General features: G+C 41.3%; 1 protein-coding gene across 4 annotated transcripts in view; it reads left to right on the top strand.

Moving 5' to 3' along the window:
• Positions 1-21,340, top strand: part of FSTL5 (follistatin like 5) — a 319,455-nt gene that overhangs the window by 163,612 nt on the left and 134,503 nt on the right. For 2 of the 4 annotated variants that reach the window (XM_028743543.2, XM_028743545.2), the window contains exons 5-7: positions 9,230-9,426; positions 10,214-10,234; positions 17,813-17,933. In XM_028743543.2, the coding sequence (XP_028599376.2) occupies positions 9,230-9,426; positions 10,214-10,234; positions 17,813-17,933 (339 nt within the window). The remainder of the gene's footprint in view (positions 1-9,229; positions 9,427-10,213; positions 10,235-17,812; positions 17,934-21,340) is intronic. The other 2 variants (XM_028743546.2, XM_028743544.2) reach the window with 1 other exon arrangement.

The following is a 21,340-nucleotide window of genomic DNA, read 5'->3' as shown; positions in this document are numbered from 1 at the left end:
TAGGTTGGTTATGGGGGCTTGTTATGTTGTTCACAGCAGTCAACAAGAATTTCAACAGTAAGGAGTTGAACAGGCAGCTACAAAACTAAGGCTGGGATGAATTCCTCTGCTCCAAGTTTCCTGAAAATATTACCATCCCACCAGAGCGGGGTGTTGGTTTTCCGTTGTTCTACTGCAGAGAAAGGAATTTCCCCTAAATTTTGAGGGGTTTTTTTTCTTTTAGAAAGGGTGGTCAGCTGAAAGCTGTGGACTTGTGCTCCTTCCAGCTGGTGGGGCACACTTATGTCCACCCTGAGCTGGTTTCATCCCCCCACAAAAAATCAACAAAAAAACCCCAAACCTGGCTCTGTTTTGTCCCATTTATAGGATTTATTATTATCAAGGAAAAATCCTTTAAAAATCTGCCCACATTTATAAGAAGATGTTAATGAGATGGTCCATGTGCTGCCTCTTTCTTCCTTTAACCTTTTAAACACTGGAAGCTGCTTAAGGCAACTCTATAGTCGTGCATTAAAAAAAGGGGGGGATTTTTAAAATGCTTCCAGGAGGTGACTGTACATCGTAATATGCAGAACCTTCCTGTGGAATTGTACAGGGGGGAAGATGGCTGTCCCCATAAGTACAGTACAGACGTGTGTCGTTTGGTTTGTTGATTATTCCGCTTCTAACATTCTGATCCACATGTGGGCCCAAGGGGTGTGAAATGGGAAGGTTCCCTTTCAAAGGCAGAGAGGATCAGAATCTTCTTCAACCCCTTCCTGGAATGCCTTTGGAGTGATTCCCTTGTAAGTTTTATTAAATAAAACAAAGAGAAATGTATCCTCACCTCTCCCCCAATCTTTTGTGAAAGTTTCATTTCGTGAAAGTTTCATTCAACGAAAGGTCAGCAAAGAATTTGTTTTTGGGTTTTTTTGGAAATGTTTGGCACTGCTGTATTAAATAGTTTCTCTGTTTGTCAACCAAACATGCTCAAAAAACACTTTTTGCTTTCCAAGCTGGAAATGTTCTTCTCCAAATAAGAATGATCTCTACTCTGAATATGTTCAGTTACAAGCTGAACTGATATTTTATTGCATCAATTGATACGGAGATTTTATTGACTCAGAAACCTCAGTTGTGGGCATAACAAAAGCATTACTATTTTCAAATTGGAAGTTTTATTGTCTGTAAGCCAAAGCTGAACAAAGCCGCTCTCCTTCACAGGAGGGAGGGGGTTGCGGACTGGCCTTGTGGTTTCCTGATTTGCAGTCTGCTTTAGGAAGAACATTTCCAGTTTTGACCAACTGCCTAGAGAACCAGTGTGGTGTAGTGGTTAAGAGTGGTAGCCTCGTAATCTGGGGAACCGGGTTCGTGTCCCCGCTCCTCCACATGCAGCTGCTGGGTGACCTTGGGCCAGTCACACTTCTTTGAAGTCTCTCAGCCCCACTCACCTCACAGAGTGTTTGTTGTGGGGGAGGAAGGGAAAAGAGAACGTTAGCCACTTTGAGACTCCTGAAGGGGAGTGAAAGGCGGGATATCAAATCCAAGCTCTTCTTCTTCTTCTTCTTCTACACCCTTTCCTTCACAAGGTGAAGGCTTTTTTTAATTGTAAAGTGTAATACCATATATCCACTATGCAGAAGACTTTGAGTAATGAATATTGGACAAGGCCTCCATCTTACATCAGCAGCCCCTTGTTTGTTTGCTGCATGCAGTCTTGGAAAACCTAAGAGAAATATTTTGTAATTTTGAACTTAGATTATTTTGGTCAGTAAAAATAGCAACACCGACTTTGGATGAAAATCAGGAAAGAACTTTGAAGTTCTATTCAGCTGCAGTAGTCTGTGTTGAGAGCCAGTGTGGTCTACTGGTTGGGGTATTACACTAATACCTGGATTTAAATCCCCATTCAGCCATGAAGTTCACTGGCTGACCTCTGCCCAGTCACTTAGTTTCAGCTTAACCTACTGCACAGGGTTGTTGTCAGGATAAAACTGGTAGGAAGAGGAACCACGTATGCCACCTTGAACTCCTGAGAGGAAAAGGTGAGATATAAATGTAATTGGTAAATAAATCAATAAAACAGAAAATAGCATAGATTGATTTTCCAGGGAAAACAAGAAATGCCCAGAAGCTCACACAGATTTCAAACAGTGCCACTTCTTTGAACCCACTTCCTTTAATCTTATCAGTAACACATATATTCCACAAGAATGACTGTATATTGTTCAGTTCATACCTTTTTATAAATAGTCCTGTATTTAATTCTGTATTTAACCTTACAAACAGAGAATATTGTTTAGTACTTGCTTATGTGTAGCATCTTAGTTTGAAGCCCACTCATGGGGGGGGGGGGAGCCTACATTTTGCACTTTGAATCAATACCTTACAATAGTTTCAAAAGTTACTACCACAAAGATGCAGTGGCTTATGAAACACAAGGGAACAAATATGTTCTTTTGTGTTTGTACTATGACAAAAGAGCACCAGTTTTGAATAATTACTTCATATACAGAAAAGGAGTAAAGTGACATTCTTGTTGGTTCACTGTCATAACTTTGTTTTTGCATATGTATGAGGGGGAAAGGTGGATTTATGATCTCAGCCCCCTGTTTGAAGCCAATAAAAAAGCATGACATAAAGTATTGAGAAACAAATTATGGCATAGATGGGGAAAAAATAAAATACAAATTGCTTGAATCTATGAATCATTTGAATGAACCTTTGAAAAATATTCAAAAAGAACACGGGATGGAGAGGTTAGCAGAAGTAACTTCCATTAGGTGTTTCATTTAACCATACAGTGATTTAGTAGAAAACCAAACCGTTTTAAAATATTGACTAGAACTAACATTAAATTCTTGACAAAAAGCCGTGCTGGTCCTTCTCAAGGTCCTTCTCACTTTGTCATATGTCCCACTGACATATGTCACATCACTGGCTAACTGTGCTTATTTCCTAGTAATGTATAGCGAACAGAACAGCCTCTATAATAAGTGGGGTTGAATAGACAAAAAACTAGCTATTAAAAGTGGCAATGCAGAGAAAATGCAACGATTCATTTTGTTTTCTATAAATATGGTGTTGTGAAGTCACCATCTTTCAACAAACAATTGCCATAGTATGTGGAACATTTTAAGGGAAAAAGGAGTGGGATTTAAAATAATGGCCACTACTTTACTGATGAGCAGTGCAGGCTGGAGATGCTTCAGCTAACCACATAACTGGCTTCTTCATAGGAGGACTAGTATCAACCATTTGGCAAATCCTGGGTCAATTACCCCCCCCCCCTTCTTCTATGTATCCAGACTAGGTAAACTATAACTTGACCTGTTTGTTTCTCATGGCCAAATTAAACATAACAGAGGCGGACATGTTTGTTCATATGTCTTCTTTGGTCACATACAAAATAGGGAGTAGGTGGTCTAAGAAGTGTGTGTCCACCACCTTCCCTGCTCACTGGTTTGCCTCTTTCAGTATTAAAATTTAACCCACTCTTTCTTTCTTTTTTTATTACAATTTTTATCTCACCTTCCTCCTAGGACCTCTGTGAAGCACACATGGCCACCACTGCTTTTATCCTCACAACAGTACTCTGAAGTAGGTTAGACTTAGAGCAGGTTTGGCTCAAGATATTTTGATACCTGAAGTAAACTACAAAATGGTGTCCTCGGTCCCCCAGCACCAGGGAAGAAGGGGTGAGGAAAGTTTTACATTGGAAACAAGGGAGTGGGTATCAAATCAACCTTATGTGATGGTTGAAGGTATTAGTGCTAGAATAAATAACTTGAAAGCTGGTAGATGGATAATAGCTAATAATACTGCAAGTAAAACGGTACCATATTGCAAGCAGTACAATAAATTGCTTGCCATTGTACTCAGGCCACAGAATGTTGAGTGCCTCCATCACAATGGTACATGTCAGGCCCTTCAGTGCTAATAATTCCAGTAAGATGTAAACTTTCATTACAGTTTATGGATTGCATTCATGGTCTTCTCCACAAATAATGGTGGATTAGGGGAGAAAAAGAGAGAAAGATAGACTCTGTAATATCTCTGAAAATTCAGTTCTTCCTCTAATTACACTTCTAAACTTATATTAAGTTATGTTAGTTCACTTGTCATATGAGCACAGACCAAAATAATATAGGTTTTATGAGTATTTTTAAAGCCTCTGGAAATTTGTAAAAATACAGTGAGTGGCTATGTATGTTCTCTTCTTGGTAAAACTGTGAATGTCATTTCCATGCTGTACAAGTGAGGTGTAGAAAGAAAGGGGGAGAAATAACATTACTTGGGGTCAATCGAATACAGACATATCTGTGGGAAATAGCTGGAAATGAGAGCATCTTAATTAGGACTGCTACCTGACTTTTGAAAATGGAAAATGAAATTGTGTGCTTATAGATTGCAGATGATCTAGCTTAAGACTCACCCCCCCTACACTAAACTATCACCATTATTGTACATTATGAGCATAATGACAGGCTTTCAGGCAAGTTGTTTAAATATTGACTTGATTTGTATAGGCTTCTGACTGAGATGGGAAACATGCTGGATGGCTTCTTTAGTAGCATGACTAGAATTGTAATTCCAAGGCTGGGTGATGTTCAGAGTGAACAGGTACTCGCTGAAGGAAATTACTGCTATTATCATGTTGAAACGCTCTATCAAAATAGTATGTTTAACTGTTGCTAGTATCTAATATATTTCCTAACAGATGTGATCCAGAAACATAACGGGTTGGATCCAGATAAGGTAGATAAATCAAACTTACAAGGGCTGAAAAACATAACAAAAAGCACCTGAATTATAGGAGCTCCCAAGTCTGCCTTTCTGTGGCGACAATTCCACAACTGTGGTAACTCTCCTCTTTCTCCATTCTTATTCACCTTACAATGTAGCTGGATGGTTTGTTTTGTTTTAATAAACCATTTTGATTAAGAGTTCACATTCTGCATGCATACCGGGTGGTCCCTCCCATTAGCAGTGAGGCAGTCACCTCAGGTGGCACATGCTAAGGGGCAAGCAACTGTGATGCGATGCTGGGGTACAGAGCTATCAGGCATGGTCCCCATTGCCAGTGTTGAAGTAAGGTTCAGCATCCAGTCCAGTAGACAACTGGCATCATCTTGCCTTCCCTCAGGCAACAAAGTGTCTTGGTGACCTAATGCTCTACGCAAGTGCGTGTTTGTGTGTGTGACTAGTAAGAATGGGGAAGCACAGTATCCTTCAGGAAAAGTCAGAATTTATATCTGTGTCTTCCTCAGAGTGACTAGTTTTGTTTAGCAGGTTTATTTTAATAATAATTAGAGATGGGAAGAAGGTTGGTATAGCTAACAGTTTAATGCAAACCCGATTAATCTAGACTTCCCCAAAAATGTGGAAACCAAAACATAGCTATTCTGTGAAATTGCCACTATGATGGGGAGGTTACCCATTGAATCTCTGCCTTTAAAGAAACAAGAATAACTTCTGCACCAAACAACTGTATTTTTTAATCCCAGGTAAAACAGTGTCTTTAAAGCATTTCTACCCAAGGGAAACAAAATCATACTCCCATGCTTAAAAATTCAACAAGTGTAGGTTCTCTCATCACTCTCTCTGTTGGATTTCTGCCTGTCACAAGGTATTTAGAAGCCTTGCCAGGACAGGGGAAAGCAAAACAAACAAACAAACAAACAAACAAACAAACAAACAAACCCTTGTTAATATTTGTTTAGCTGTTGTTGATCTTTCATCATCATCATCATCATCATATTCAGTAATAGTAGTAGAGGGCACTTCAGCCTTCTCTAATTAAAGTTTGCATCAGTTCTATGGATTTTCCTCACTCCTGACAAGCGAAAAAGCCTAGCAAATCATTGAGATTGTAGCTCTTGTACGACTGGGAGAAGCAGAGGAGAGAAGATTTCAAACCAATGATGATGATGATGATGATGATTTATACCCCACCCATCTGGGTGGGTTTACCCAGCCACTCTAGGCGGCTTCCAACAAAATATTAAAATACAATAGTCTACTAAACATTAAAAGCTTCCCTAAACAGGGCTGCCTTCATATGTCTTCTAAAAGTCTGGTAGTTGTTTTTCTCTTTAACATCTGGTGGGAGGGCGTTCCACAGGGCGGGTGCCACTACCGAGAAGGCCCTCTGCCTGGTTACCTGTAACTTGGCTTCTCGCAGCAAGGGAACCTCCAGAAGACCCTCAGCACTGGACCTCATTGTTTTGACAGAACGATGGGGGTGGAGACACTCCTTCAGGTATACAGGACTGAGGCCGTTTAGGGCTTTAAAGGTCAGCACCAACACTTTGAGTTTTGCTCGGAAATGTACTGGGAGCCAGTACATTATTATTTTTTATTATTAAAGATTTTCTTGTTTTTTAAAAAACACGAGACAGTGTAGGTCTTTCAAGACCAGTGTTATGTGGTCTCGGCGGCCGCTCCCAGCCACCAGTCTAGCTGCCACATTCTGGATTAGTTGTAGTTTCCGGGTCACCTTCAAAGGTAGCCCCACACAGAGCACATTGCAGTAGTCCAAGTGAGAGATAACTAGAGCATGCACCACTCTGGTGAGACAGTCTGCAGGCAGGTAGGGTTTCAGCCTGTGCACCAGATGGACACCATGGACAGCTGTGAATCCAAAATGACTCCCAGGCTCCGCAGCTGGCACAGTTATCCCATTCAGGACCAGGGAGTCCTCCACACCCGCCCACCCCCTGAGGGAAGGCAAAGCCAAGCCTATGCTGTTGGAGCCACTCCAGATCTAGGGGCTGCACGCGTCCACGCAAAGGGCGCCCCCCATTTTAAGCGGGGAGCGGTCATTCTCTATTTCTTCTCCCAGACTCAAGACCTCCGACAGAACTTCCCAATATGGCGACGGCATTTTTAACTGTGTCATTCCAGAGCTCTTACATTCCATGCTCTTCTTAAAACATGCTTTGGTTCGAAAGTTTATCTCCATACAGCCTTAAATCTACAGCTTAAGTCCTTAAAACGACATTTCTGACTCGTGAGGGGAGGGGATTCTTATTTAATCACATAAGGAAAGAAAGGAAAGTTTTTTTCCCCCTCCCCCATCAGACATTTGCCATACCGTATCTTAGCGTATCTTCTCATGATTTATTCTTGTCTTGTTTTATCAGAGATCTCTTCTGTTAGCAGTCTTTACTCCCCCTCCTTCCTTGAAATATGTGCAAATTGTTTCTTTTGAAGTTCTTGCAGCTAGTGGCGTGGATCAGAGACGGCGTCCAGGAGTGCCAGAATCCCACAGGAGGGCTTTGTGCCTAGTGCCCCCACCCCCACAAATTTGGGGGTGGTGTAGGGCACAGCAGGCAAGGGCAGTCCCCCCACCTTCCTGGGGGGGTAGGGAGGCTAATTACTCCCATCATAGCCTCCAAATTACCTCGTGTGGGTCGGAGAGATGTTATTGTCAGCCATCTTCCGATGCGCCCCCTAGTGGCCCCCTCGTCTCAGTGTTTGTTTCATTGCCCTCAGATCCGTGGAAAACCACGGGGCTGTCCGGGCTCCATGCAATCAGAGAGGGCACAATGACACTAAATCATTTATGCTAGAAATAAAAGGGCAGGTGGAACATGTAAGACAGATAAATATGATTGTTTGTTTTGGACCATCATATATTTTCTTGTGCATCCATAAGTGAAGTACAGCAACATGAAATTGCAGAAGAGTTTTCCATCAGCTACTGCTGAATAAATAAGTCACAGCCCTTCCTTATATTATTTATTTGTATTTATATGTTAAGTACTATTAATATTATTAATTTGTATCTCATTTTTGCATCTGTATTCCATTTTCTTCTCCAAAGAGCACAAAGCAACATACAGTGGTACTTCTGGATGCGAACGGGTTCCGTTCCGGAGCCCTGTTCGCATCCAGACAAAAATGCAACCCGCGTCTGTGCGTGCTGCAATTCGCCGCTTCTGTGCATGCGCGTGATGTCATTTTGAGCGTCTGTGCATGAGCAAGCGGCGAAACCCAGAAGTAACCAGTTTCGTTACTTCCGGGTCACCACGGAACGCAACCTGAAAACGCTCAACCTGCAGCGACTTTAACCCGAGGTATGACTGTACAATGTTCTCTCTTGCCCCATTGTATCCTCACAACAATCCTACGAAGTACGTTAAACTGAAAATGAGCAACAAGCCCAAGGTCAACTAGCCCAATGAGCTTTAGAACTGAGCCTCTAAAATAGCCATAGTGGTGTTTTTTTCTGGGTTCCCCCTACCCCACAGACTGCCTGGAATGGCTCCAGGGATCATATATATATAGATGGTTACTTATCATCCATTTAGTGGAATCAAGCATGCAAGGTTGTCTCTTATTTGAATTCACTAATCGCTGTGAGTCATTTAATCTAAAAAATGATACCCTCTCTATACCAGAATTAATTTGCCATACATTTCTTCTGTATGAACTTAATTGCTATTTTTAAATAAATAATGGATGTAACTGATGGCTTTTAATTATAATTTTTTTCATTCCATAAAATATAATTTATGTGAAAGAAGCTTGACATGTCGATAGTGACAGGTTTCTGAATGCCCCCTTTACCTCTGTTTAGTGAGCCTTATTAGCTTCTGTAATTGACCCATTCTTCATACTTTAGAACTGAAATTATTTTCAAAGACATATGAAAAATGTCATCATTAGGAAGTGATTGAATTCTCTGAGTAAAACTCACATGCATAACGATTACCTGGGTAATTGTATTGACATTTTAAAGTAGAAAATTGAACTCTCATTGAGTAAGTTCAGTGGAACTTTTCACTTTTCTCTCAAACTGAATTTTAAGTTGCTTTATTTTGTTATGCACATGCTTTTAATCAACCAAGTTTGAACTGCTTAACTCCTTGTGTGCTAATGTTGTCATATTGTTCTAGCTACTTATTGTTGTAATTATGCTAATTATTGATATTTATGCTGTGGACTAATTCCCACACTAGAAAGTAACTATTGTATCTAAGCATATGTTGAAGTGCTGGCTGGAAATCTCACATATGGACAAAGCCCAATTTCATTGCACACTTCTGAAAAAAATCCCAGTCATGTTCATCCATTTCTTTCCATTTGCTTGTATTGTTTAATATCTATATTGATCTAGGCATATTTACACATGCTTAAGGGTCAAAATTCAATTGTACCATTTGTGCTAACAGAAACAGCCTGCCTTTCGTAGGAAACAATTTTTAAAGATCTAATTCAAGTAAATATGTTATTATCTTGGCAGGGGGTAACTGTAAGTCAATCGACTACAATAAGATGAAAAACTTTCTGCTGGATCTCCAGAACAGAAGATACATGCTACAAACAAGAGAAAGAAGTGTTGAAGATAAAATGGCTTTGAAGAAATTATTGGTGGATCAGATGTTTAAATATTATGATTCAGACAACAATGGTCTTGTGGACAGCAATGAACTGACACAGGTAAATGCTTTAGTTGCATTTTTGTTGCTTCATATGATAAGTTCTCACCAGGAGATTACATAAGGCCATAAGAAGAGCCTTATTGGGTCAGGTCAAAATCCTATCTACTCCAACACTATGTTTGCACAGTCTGTACTTGTGGATCCCAGCAACTGGCATTCCGATCCATATTGGCTCTGAACATTTTCTAGAAAGAGTAATCACAAGTGTTTCAGTTGTTTTTAACACTCTTAAAAAAAATTCAAAGTGAGATCAGTTTGTTCCTCACCACATATTATTTCAGCTCCTAAAAGTCTTGCATTTATAGCTTTGTGGGAGTATAATCAGGGCTCTTGTGTCTTTGATTGCAGCAAATACTACCTATACAAATATTCTCTTAACATTAGAAATAAAAGGTCCTGTAGATACTTAATTCACTCTGTTTGTACATCACAGGGACTGGAGGATAAATCCATCTTTATTTCTCAGACAAATGATAGCTAGTCATTTCATCCTAGGCCATCTGTGTACTCTACAAATCCAAGATATCATTTTACATGATTGACAGCCTTTGTGCAAGCAGAACTAGCCTGGAATAGTAGCCGTGGAAGTAAAGTGTAAGAAATATTTGCTGAATGCTGTAGATAAACTTGATTATAGCTGGGTCAAGGTAGTGTCCTTTAGCATCTGTTCAACCTACTTTATTATGATCACTCACATTATTGATATGCCTTAGTACTGAGATCGTATTGCTATGTAGGACTAAAATTTGAAGTCTGAAAAATGTCAACTGTTTTATCTTTTACAGCTGTCCCCACTCCTGAATAAGGTAGGCACAGATTCCATAGAAAGAGACCCTATGTTGCTGTCCATATGACTCAAACCAAGGGAAGGGCAAAAAGCAGTTGGACCCAGTTCTAGATAATCCAATTTAGTACTTAATGCATAGTTCCTAGTGCTGATTTGGTGTGCAGCTTGGATGGCATGGTTGAAGGAGGGGCAAATTTTAATGTTGTCCTACCTCCCTTGTGAGCATGAGATTGGTGGTGGTCTCACAACCATCTGATCTGTTGTTGAGTCAGGAAGAACATTCTCCCATTAGCCATTTGTTTCTACCACCCCTATTATTTCAATATACGTGAATGAGCACTCCCAATAAATCCCAGATGCAGCACAGGGATAACAATATTTTATGCACCACCCAGTTGATGGCTGATCAACTAGGCAGCAGAGGAAAGTGGAGTTGGTTCCAGACCCCATATTTCTATACTGGCTTCTGCTGTTGTGCTGCTGTACCTGGTTCAAGGTGTTAATGCTAAGATGCAAAACCCTAAATGACCTTGGATCCAATATTTGAAGGAACATATTCCCAAGTACCTTTCATCCTAAACTTTCAATTAGTGGGAGAGGCCCTGTTCATGGTCCATGAGATGGATGGTAACATAGAATCACAGAATTGTAGAGCTGGAACAGACCCCAAGAGTCAGCTAGTCCTGTACCCTGCAATGATAGAAGTTATTATCTGTGGTGGGTCCCCATCTGTAGAACCCCATCCTCTCATCAGGCAGTCCCCCTGCTTCAGCCATGCACACACAAAATCAAAACTCATTTATTTGTCCAGATCTTGGCGAGATAATGAGTGTCAGGTCCCTATCAGAAGCTTTATCCGCTATTATCTTTGTGATGTGTTGTGATTGTCGTTTCTTTGCCGTTTAAAATTATTCTTAGGTTTCTTTGCTATTTTACGTTGTTAGCTGCCCTGGGCTCTCTTTTGGGAGGAAGGACAGAATGGTAAAAGAATAAAAAGATAGCTAGGTATTTCCAACAAGTTAACCCTGTGATCCACAAAGTATATAAACCAGAATAGAGGAATGATTAATTTTATATACAATATCTTGGCATAAATAGATTGTGGGGCACAATCTAAATCAGCAAAGTTGGTCAATAGTTCATTATATTCCCCCAAAACTCTGGGTTATAGGTTGTGGCTAATAGGATTCATCTTGTCACTCCCTTTCTGATCTATTGGTGTAATAAAACCCCCAAAGCATCTGGTAATGGGAGTGCTTAGTAGGCACTGTGGGCATTTTACAACCCCACAGAATCAGACCCTAAATATAATCGTCAATCAAGGGCTATCGTGCTGAAAGTCCCCCTGTGAATCTGTGGTGAGGCAAATTTACTTGCATGTTTTCTATGCCATGAAAGCAATTACAATTCCTTGCATAGTTGTAAATTCAGTTTCAATTATTGCAGGTGTCAATGTGGCTGTTTAATGCTGAGAGGTGGATACTTAGAGTACCAGTTATTTTATGGGAAGTCACAGTGGTAAAATGTACTTTACCAGTGATTCATGCATTTGTTTTGTTACCAAGGAAATATATTTTAATGAAAAGCAAAGCTTATTCACGCATTCACAGGAATGGCATGCAGAAAGCACAGACTGATGTGTGACCCTTCTGTGCGCAGACAGGGATATATACAAATGTATGCTGGCCAGTAACAAAATTGACACATTATTTTTACAGACTTGATTATATGCTCTCCCCATGACTCATGATCTATTTGGTTCATTAGAAGACACTTACACATAATGCCTGTGGCAGCAACTCCGTTCTGAAGGTCCCTCAGGCTGGAGGTGGGGCAGCACATGTGTCAATCAACTGCCCCATGACGACAAAGTCTCTCACCCCAGCTCTTCCTCTGGAAACAGTTCCCTTATGAAGACTCCTAGGGCTAGACGGTGTGGCAAGGGGTGCAGAGAAAGTCATTGTCTGTTGCCCTGCACAAAGTCTCTCTCCTACCTCACCAGGCTGTTAATAATAATAATAATAATAAATAAATAAATAAATAAATAAATAAATAAATAAATAATACTTTATTTATACTCCACCCATCTGGCTGGGTTTCCCAAGCCACTCTGGGCGACTTCCAACAAGAGATTAAAAATACATTAAAACATCAGTCATGAAAAACTTCCCTAAACAGGGCTGCCTTCAAATGTCTTCTAAACAGAGGGGGGAGAGAAAGGTGCACAAGCTGGAGCTCTTGGAGGAGGAGGAGGAGGAGGTGGTGGAATTTGGATTTGATATCCCGCTTTATCATTACCTGAAGGAGTCTCAAAGTGGCTAACATTCTCCTTTCCCTTCCTCCCCCACAACAAACACTCTGTGAGGTGAGTGGGGCTGAGAGACTTCAGAGAAGTGTGACTAGCCCAAGGTCACCCAGCAGCTGCATGTGGAGGAGCGGAGATGTGAACCCAGTTCCCCAGATTACAAGTCTATCGCTCTTAACCACTACACCACACTGGCTCTCTTGGATAGAAAAGCAAGCTATAAATATACAGTGGACCCTCTGGTTACGGATTTAATTAATTCCAGGGGGCTGTGCGCACCCCGAAAAATCCGTAACCAGAGGTGCCGCTTCTGCGCATGCGCGCACGGTGAAACCCAGAAGAATACACTTCTGGGTTTGCCACGTTTTTAACCTCAAAGTTACGTATCCAGAGCGGTATGTAACCGTATGGTCTGCTGTATATCACATAGAAGGTGGAGATTGCAACCAACTTGGATGGCTTCAAAAGAGCATTCAACAAATGCATGGCACTCCTGGCTCCTGGCTATCAGTGGCTCTTAGTCGCAAAAGCTATGGTCTGCCTCCATGGTTGGAGAAGTATGTTTCCAGAAACTAGTTGCGCAAAACCACAGGAGGGGAGGTTGCTATTGCACACAGGTCTTGCTTGTGGGTTTCCCACAGGTATCTGGCTGGTCTGGGTGGGAACAAGACTAGATGGGCCATTGGCCTGATCCAGCAGGGCCCCGGCAACACCATTGCTATGTAACACTATTCAGAGATGATGTAAAGAAAAGCCAGCAAAGCAGCTTCGTTGCTTTAACAACAGCATTTTACAGTCTGGACATTTATAACAAAATACCAAAATGACGCGGGTGGCGCTGTGGGTAAAAGCCTCAGCGCCTAGGGCTTGCTGATCGAAAGGTCAGCGGTTCGAATCCCCGCGGCGGGGTGCGCTCCCGTTGTTCGGTCCCAGCGCCTGCCAACCTAGCAGTTCGAAAGCACCCCTAAGTGCAAGTAGATAAATAGGGACCGCTTACTGGCGGGAAGGTAAACGGTGTTTCCGTGTGCGGCTCTGGCTCGCCAGATGCAGCTTTGTCACGCTGGCCACGTGACCCGGAAGTGTCTCCGGACAGCACTGGCCCCCGGCCTCTTGAGTGAGATGGGCGCACAACCCTAGAGTCTGTCAAGACTGGTCCATACGGGCAGGGGGGGTACCTTTTACCAAAATGAAACAAGCATGTTTCCAACCTTGATAACTAACAGGCAAAACATACTTTGAAGTATGTGCTGTTGCACAACTTTGATGTCTGAACTACCAACTCTCATTCCAGCCTACCTCACAGGGCTGTTATGAAGATAAAAGCGAAGACAGCCTTGAGCTCCCGGGAAGAGAATATGCAAATATACAACAGCAAGAAATAGATGCAGTTTCACAACTCTCAGCAAATCATACATATACACATAAATCATTTTGCCAGCCTTGACTGAAAAAATGGTTAAAGTACCGTCTAAAGGAATATTGACTTACTGCAGCTGTAAGATGTTTAATTATTCTATGGTTGTATTTGCTTATTCATTTTGCATTTTTCACCTTCTATGGTTACCGAATATTAATAAACAGCAGCCCAGTGATGATAAGCAGACCCACAATGGCTATGTGGGAGACATGTGTGCTGTCTTTACAGAATAATACATAATTGACTGGTTTGGTATGTTTTGTTCAGAAGCAACCACCTTGAAATAAATGAGGTTTCCCTCCTACTGGTGGAAAAGTGGTGCCATTGCAGTCCCTCCCTGTCTATTTTCCAAGACAGCACACTTGGGAAGTGAATGACATGGGCATGGATGCTGGAATGTAGCCCAGTGTAAGACTCGTATGTTGCTGTGCCCACTTTTTGTCTCTGGCCCCACCACGGGCGTGTGACCCAGAAGGTACCTCAGGATGGAGCATGGCGCTTAGGTTGAAAAACATTCACCACCCTTGGTTTAAACCAGTGGTCCTCAAGCTTTTTCAGGCCACTTCCTGCTTGGTTCCATAAATTCATCCTCAGCGCTCCCTACCCTACAAAAATCGTTATTCAGAATAGTGGTTTGCATGACCCACTAAGGAAGATAATAACACCATAAACTTCAAAACAGTGGTAATTGATTGCACATTTATTCAAAATCCATTGGAATATATTTAGTTGGATTAATTCAACAAAACGGATGAACTTTGATCCAGTGATTCCAGGAAGGATCTTAGACACCACATTTAGTAACTACTTCACTGTTGAGTAAATTCTTAATGTGATGGATGGACTTGATGAAGTGATACCTGTTTCCCAATGCCTGGTTTAAAGTCACTTAAATCATCAGCTCCAGCTCCCCCTGCCTCTTAGCAAGCCCCCAGAGGGTGGCACCACCCCCTTTGGGAACCACTGGTTTAAACCAAGCTTCCGCAACTTGCTGCTTTCCTTAGGTTGTTGGTTTTCAACTCTCACCAGATGCAGCATGGCCAATAGTCAGGGTGGCGGAAGTTGCTTAAAGCATATAGAGAGCACAGATTGCAGAAAGCTGATTTCAGAGAGAAGAAAAATGTCACCACAATAAAAGCCTCTATCTCAAAACTTGCATAAAAATTGGGGTGGTTTGGGGTTAATTATTATTTTTATTGAATTTATATACCACTCTTCACCAAGAGACCACAGTTTACAGCATAAAACACAAAATGCATAATATAATCATTAAAGGAAACAAAAAGAACTCCTCGCCTCTCCAGATGTTTCCTCCAAATTCTGATGGTCCTAATTGGGTGGGTAAGGGGAGCTCACTGCATCCCCCCACCCGGCTTTTTGGCTTTGATAGAACCAGCAGCATTTTTACGTGTGCTGAAACTGCTGTGGAAATTATACTCAGAAGAAAATGAGTCCTACAGTTGATTTTGCCCATCTTCACAGAGCTCATTTACATAGGCGATAGTGAATACTAAGGAAGTTTCAGACTGTGCTTTTATCAGGACACATTTGATAGGTAAGACACTTAGAATCAAAGGACATAAAATTACATTCCTGGTGGTCTTTCTGATCTCCACGAATAAACATTCATTCGCAAAACCAGAAAGAGAACAAGCACCTTCTATCCTCTCATTCCATGCTGGATCATTAAACAAACACAAGTCTGTCTCTGAGTACGGTAAATTTACCGAGGAAATTTTTATTTTTTATTTTTAAGCAGGAAAGTTGCAATGGAAACATCCTTACTAACCTGAAAAAAGGGAGGGGAGTGCAGGCTTTCTTTATCATCCAATTTTGACGGACAGCATTTTAAAAAAATAAACAGAATGAATGTAAATACATTATAATTGCTTTTTCTGCTTATAAGGAGCTGCCTTTGTTTGCAAGAGACTGACATTTGTAGCGCTGATCTGAATGTTATCCAGAAAACATTTCTGGTGTGAAAGAAGTGGGTTGGGGGCCGGGAGGGAGGTTTGAGCAAATGCTAAAATGCTTTAAAGGTGGTCTGTTTTGCACAACTGGTGTTTACTGGTGTTCACAGCCTATGTCAGCTGCTGCTTCAACTTTATTGTTTTAAAACTACTTTTTTAAAAGTAACACCAAAACCACCAAGCAGCTGCTCAGATCCGAGTACAGGATGGTGTCACATGCATTTGTTAAGTAAGCAGGAAACAAGAACTTTCAGCTCAGATTTAGGGAGGGTTGGAACATGTGTCTTAAAACACAGGGAGGTCATTTTCTCTTGCTGTGTTTCAAGGAGAGTGGAGTATTTTCACCCAATGCACATTTCCCAGTTCATTTCCCTGTGCCTGTAACACACACACACACACACACACACACACACACACAGTCAAGCAAGCTGAGCCATACAAACTGTCCCAGCAGTCAATCAGCACCAAGGTCAGTGGCTAAATGCTGTGTTGGCCCTAGAGATGTTCTCAGTCTCAAAGCCACAAAGCCAGGGCCAGTGGCTCCTGGACACCAGCTAGCTACGCTGCAGTCTTCCACCCCGGTGGTTCCAAGGTGTCAGCAATGATGGCTCTCCCAGAGTGGAGCTCACCATCAAAATGGACTAAGCAGTGACAGTAATCACTTTAATTCAGTTGTTTCCTTAGTTTACGTAGTCATTTAAAGGTACCTATCACAAGGGCTGTAAGAGTAGTAGATACATGCTTTGCATTCAGAAGGCCTTGAGTTCAATATTCAGTACCTCCTGGTAGCATTGGGAAAGACCCCTGTCTTAAATCCCAGAGAGCCACTTCCACTTGGTATCAACAATATTTAGCTAGATGGAACCAACAGCCAGATTCTGATGATCCTAGAGACAAAAGAGAATTAGAGCTGGGTATCATCATTATGTCGATGAACAATTTCCATACAGTCTTAATCCTGCATTTTTGTGTAAAGTTTAATAAGCACAGGAATTAAGGCAGAACCCTGTAGAATTTCCTACAGGATATTTCCCATGGGACAGGACAGCAGTTAACCTGGTACCTTTTCGTAAGATGGGGTCAGAAACAACGTAATTCAATGTTCTAATTTTCAACCCATACATGTGGTCCAGAAGGACAGCATAGTTTATAGCAAAAACTGCTGAGAAGTTGAGGACAACCAAGAGGGTCGTAATTCACCTACCTCTTTTCCAATATAGGTTGTCTTTCTGAGCAACAAAGGTAGTTTCAGTAACTCTGTAAGTTATGTGGCCTATAATGGTGATGATAAAGTTGCCTGATTTTCCCTGATCCCTCGCTCTCACAGTAGACCACACACCACATCTCAGGCATTTCCAGAGGGTCTACCAAACAAGAAGTGGGGGAAAGGGTGACATACTGGGGAAGAAGTGGTAGGAAATTCCCCTTGGATAACTATCACTGCATTCAAGAAATATTAGGTGCCACACTCTGACGTTTGCATTAGAATGCTAGTGGCAGAAAGGAAGAGCTTGCTATTCTTCTTCCATGCATGATGAGGATATATTAGACTCTCTTAGTTCTCTGGGAGCAGTATCTATAATAAAGGTGAGACTGATTATCCTGACAAAAAAATGCCTTTCAACAATCCAAAATGCATAGTTTGTATTTCATTGTTAGCTCTTATTGTGTGTCCATAGAATTCCAAATCTAAATGTGCATAGTCAATGAAAATGGAATAATTTTTTTTTATGAATGGCACTATATAATTACAAAGCAACTTGAAATTTCTGACTTTACACAGTTCTAGTTCATTGCCCTACAGCATCCTTAAAATGATCTATTAAATGATATTAGGAATACTTAATTATTCCATTCAACTCTTAGAGCTCCAGTGTAATTTCATGGTTATAATTTTCTTGTCAGGTAATAAAACAGGATGAGCTTGGCAAGGATCTGTCTGACTGCTCTCTTTTCGATCTCTTGAAATATGATGATTATAACGGTGACAAGCACCTAGGCCTGGAAGAATTCTATAGAGCATTTCGTGAGTACAATTTCTAGTTTTATTCCCAGATTTATCCCTGTGTTCTGCTCCATATGAATGTATGATTTCAAAAAACCTTGGTGTAATATTTGAAACAGATCTTACAATTTTGCAACTTTTCTTGAACTGAGGCCTACTACAGTAGAGGCCCACCCTTATTTAAGTATTTATTAAGATAATGTAATATTTGCCAACTATCTTCTATCTCACAAATGCTAGTATCAAGCCAATAACAAATAGCATGGATGGAGAAATTTTCTGCACCTACTGACTGCTCATGCAAAGGTGATTGGTAGGGCTTGAACTTCCACCACACCTGACCATTGATCAAACTGCCTGGGACGGAGTGGGAAAACATTTGGAGAACATCTGTTTGCAGAAGGCTTATCTACTGGGTTGGCATTCAGATCTGTGCACATTTAAATCCAAATCTACAAAAACCACCCTAAAACAATATGTGAACTGAAACAGAGCCAACTTTCTAAATTCACATTTGTCCAAATTTTGCAGTGCAGTTCTCCAGCCAAACTGTGCTTACAAACATGCTTTTGTTATTGGAACTTGTGCATAAAAATATTAGTTGAAATAACATACAGAAATGCAATATAGCAAAGGAAATTGCATGAAAAAATGTGTACGTTAGTCAAAACTGTATATGAGGAGAAATTCACACAAAAATGCTGATGAATTTGCATGAAGATTTTTTTAAAAAAGCAAAGTGCTACAGAAACATGGGGAACCAAAGTTAAGCATGGGAAAATAAGAAACAGAGAGAACCAAAACTGACATATCCTTCTGTCTATAGTTGGAAGACAGTAGTGGATCTTGCTCTCTTACCTTTTTTGCTCTCCAATCATTCCTAATCTTGGAGAATATCTATATACCACAGACTCTTCCCCCCACCCTTCTGAATATGCTGCATGACAACCTTCTGTTTTACTTCCTTTCTGCAAATGCATAAGATCCTAGTACTTAGTGTTAATTAGTCTGTAAAAACTAGTTTTCTTTGCTTCCAGTCAGTAGCACCAGATTATACCTCCTGTTTATCTATAAGAATGCATCAGGCTACTGGGTAACCTGTATAGAATTATCTTGATTTTAGCAAGCTTATGTAGTTTTGATTTTGCTTTCCCTTAGAGAGGCTTACTAGCACAGTGCTTGAGAATTTCTGTCATATGTTTATGGACCATGAAAAATAATAGCCTGAAAAATATTTGAATATAGGGGTCTGGGGGGGGGGTGAGTCTACAACTGCAAATACACATTTCAATACTAGTGTTTGGGATTCAGGGTCTTTAGGAGTTCAGATTCCCTTTAAGTTTCCTTTCTGAAGTCAGTTAGGCAATTAAATTCTGTTTAAATATGCAGACAGGACAGGAGTGCAAAACCGGCATGATTAATTATCACTATTGTTTCATTAGCATTTCCTAGTAGGGATGATTTTTTTTTTCAGCAGTGTAGTTAATTAGAGCCTTGACTGTCATCTGAAGATGGTAAGTTCAGAATCAAACATGACTGAAAATTACTTTGTGAGTTTTATGATTTGGCATCTCTAAGCCAATAGGGATTTGGATTCTGCAGCTCAAAAATCAATTTTCTTTTAAATAGTTTTTAATGGGACTGTGCTGAATTTTCTTCATTTTCAGTAGAAAAACAATGCTTTCTAAAGTTTACCCATTTGACAGTGGTTCATTGTTCATAGCCCTGATCAGCTACGTGTTTAGCACATTTTGATAAATACAGTATATATGTCTCATTATGTGGTAAATTAAAGTAATTGAGGGCAAACTAAGCTAATTCAGAATGAGAGAAATCTTATTCAGAAAACATTGTCCTCACTTTGAGGGAACTTCATAGGAGCTCAGTGACATTCTCACATAATCGTATCTTACGGACTGATTAATGACATCTCTATCACTAGGAAGAACAATATTTTTAGTACCCAACATCCAGCTATTTGCAAAGATGCTCAAAATAAAGTCCTGCTCCCACTATCTGATTGACAGGTGTGCATACCTTTTGCTGCTTGACTATATTTCAGGGTGGCATGCCATCTCTCTGTACGGCTGCCCGGTGAAAAGATAATGGTGGGGGAAATCATGTGAAGGATTTCTGAAAGGAGGCACGTTTGCTTACGGAGAAAATGTTAATGAAGCTTCCCCTATTTTCTCACTCTTACAAACATTTATGTTCGGTTAGAAGTGTTTGAAATCTACTTGGTGCTCTCATGTATAAAATTTTTATCACCACAGTGCACAACTTGATTGGACAAGCTTTAAATGAAATGGAAGTGTACTGATGAAGCAATGGATGTATTTAGCAGGGAGTAGTTGTTAAACGTGGGACGCGGGTGGTGGTGGGACGCGGGTGGCGCTGTGGGTAAAAGCCTCAGCGCCTAGGGCATGCCGATCGAAAGGTCGGCAGTTCGAATCCTCGCGGCGGGGTGCGCTCCCGCTGCTCGGTCCCAGCGCCTGCCAACCTAGCAGTTCGAAAGCAGCCCTGGGTGCAAGTAGATAAATAGGGACCGCTTACTGGCAGGAAGGTAAACGGCGTTTCCGTGTGCTGCGCTGGCTCGCCAGATGCAGCTTTGTCACGCTGGCCACGTGACCCGGAAGTGTCTCCGGACAGCGCTGGCCCCTGGCCTCTTGAGTGAGATGGGCGCACAACCCCAGAGTCTGTCAAGACTGGCCCGTATGGGCAGGGGTACCTTTACCTTTACCTTTAGTTGTTAAACAGGTGAATTGGCCACATTAGCAGAAAGATGTGGGAAAGCACTGGTGAGCACTTATAGGGGAAGAGTGTAGTCTGGAAATCTGACTACATGGCTGTGGGACTGGCTGGTATGGTTAGGGAGTATCCTTGGGGTCAAACAGTAAAACCTACCTGGAGCTGTTGGGCTCTAGGAGGGGGTGGAGCAGGAAGGCTTCCCTACTCTCCTGAAAGGATGGGGTGCGAGGAGGGGCAACCTCTTACTCTTGTAAGGTTTGGTTCACCTAGTTTGGTTATTGGTTAGATTGCACATCTTGCGTGCCCTATGCAGATTGTTTTGGGGTTCACCTACTTCACCCAATCTCTTTCTTTCCTGTGTGGTCACAATAACAAAGCACAGCAGAACTAGAGCAAAAATGAAATGGCAGCTTTCAAGTGAAATTACATGTTCTAGAAGCTTATTCTGTGGGTTTACCAAGATCAGTGGTACAGGGGATACTGCTGTAGTAGCAGGCCCAGAGCCAGTGTTGAGGAGACTCTGATTTATTTTTAGAAGAAGAAGAAAGTAAGTTTCTACCCCTGTACTCATGTCATATAATGAAAGTTATGAAGCAAAATGTGCAGACACCACTGAAAGCAGTTATTTTGTGAGATATGATCCTGGCTATTCCATGGCTCGTGTGCTTTCTCCAGGCCCT

The sequence above is a fragment of the Podarcis muralis genome, chromosome 9 (assembly GCF_964188315.1).
Source record: "Podarcis muralis chromosome 9, rPodMur119.hap1.1, whole genome shotgun sequence".
Taxonomy (NCBI): domain Eukaryota; kingdom Metazoa; phylum Chordata; class Lepidosauria; order Squamata; family Lacertidae; genus Podarcis; species Podarcis muralis.
This window is presented reverse-complemented; position numbering and strand designations above follow the sequence as displayed.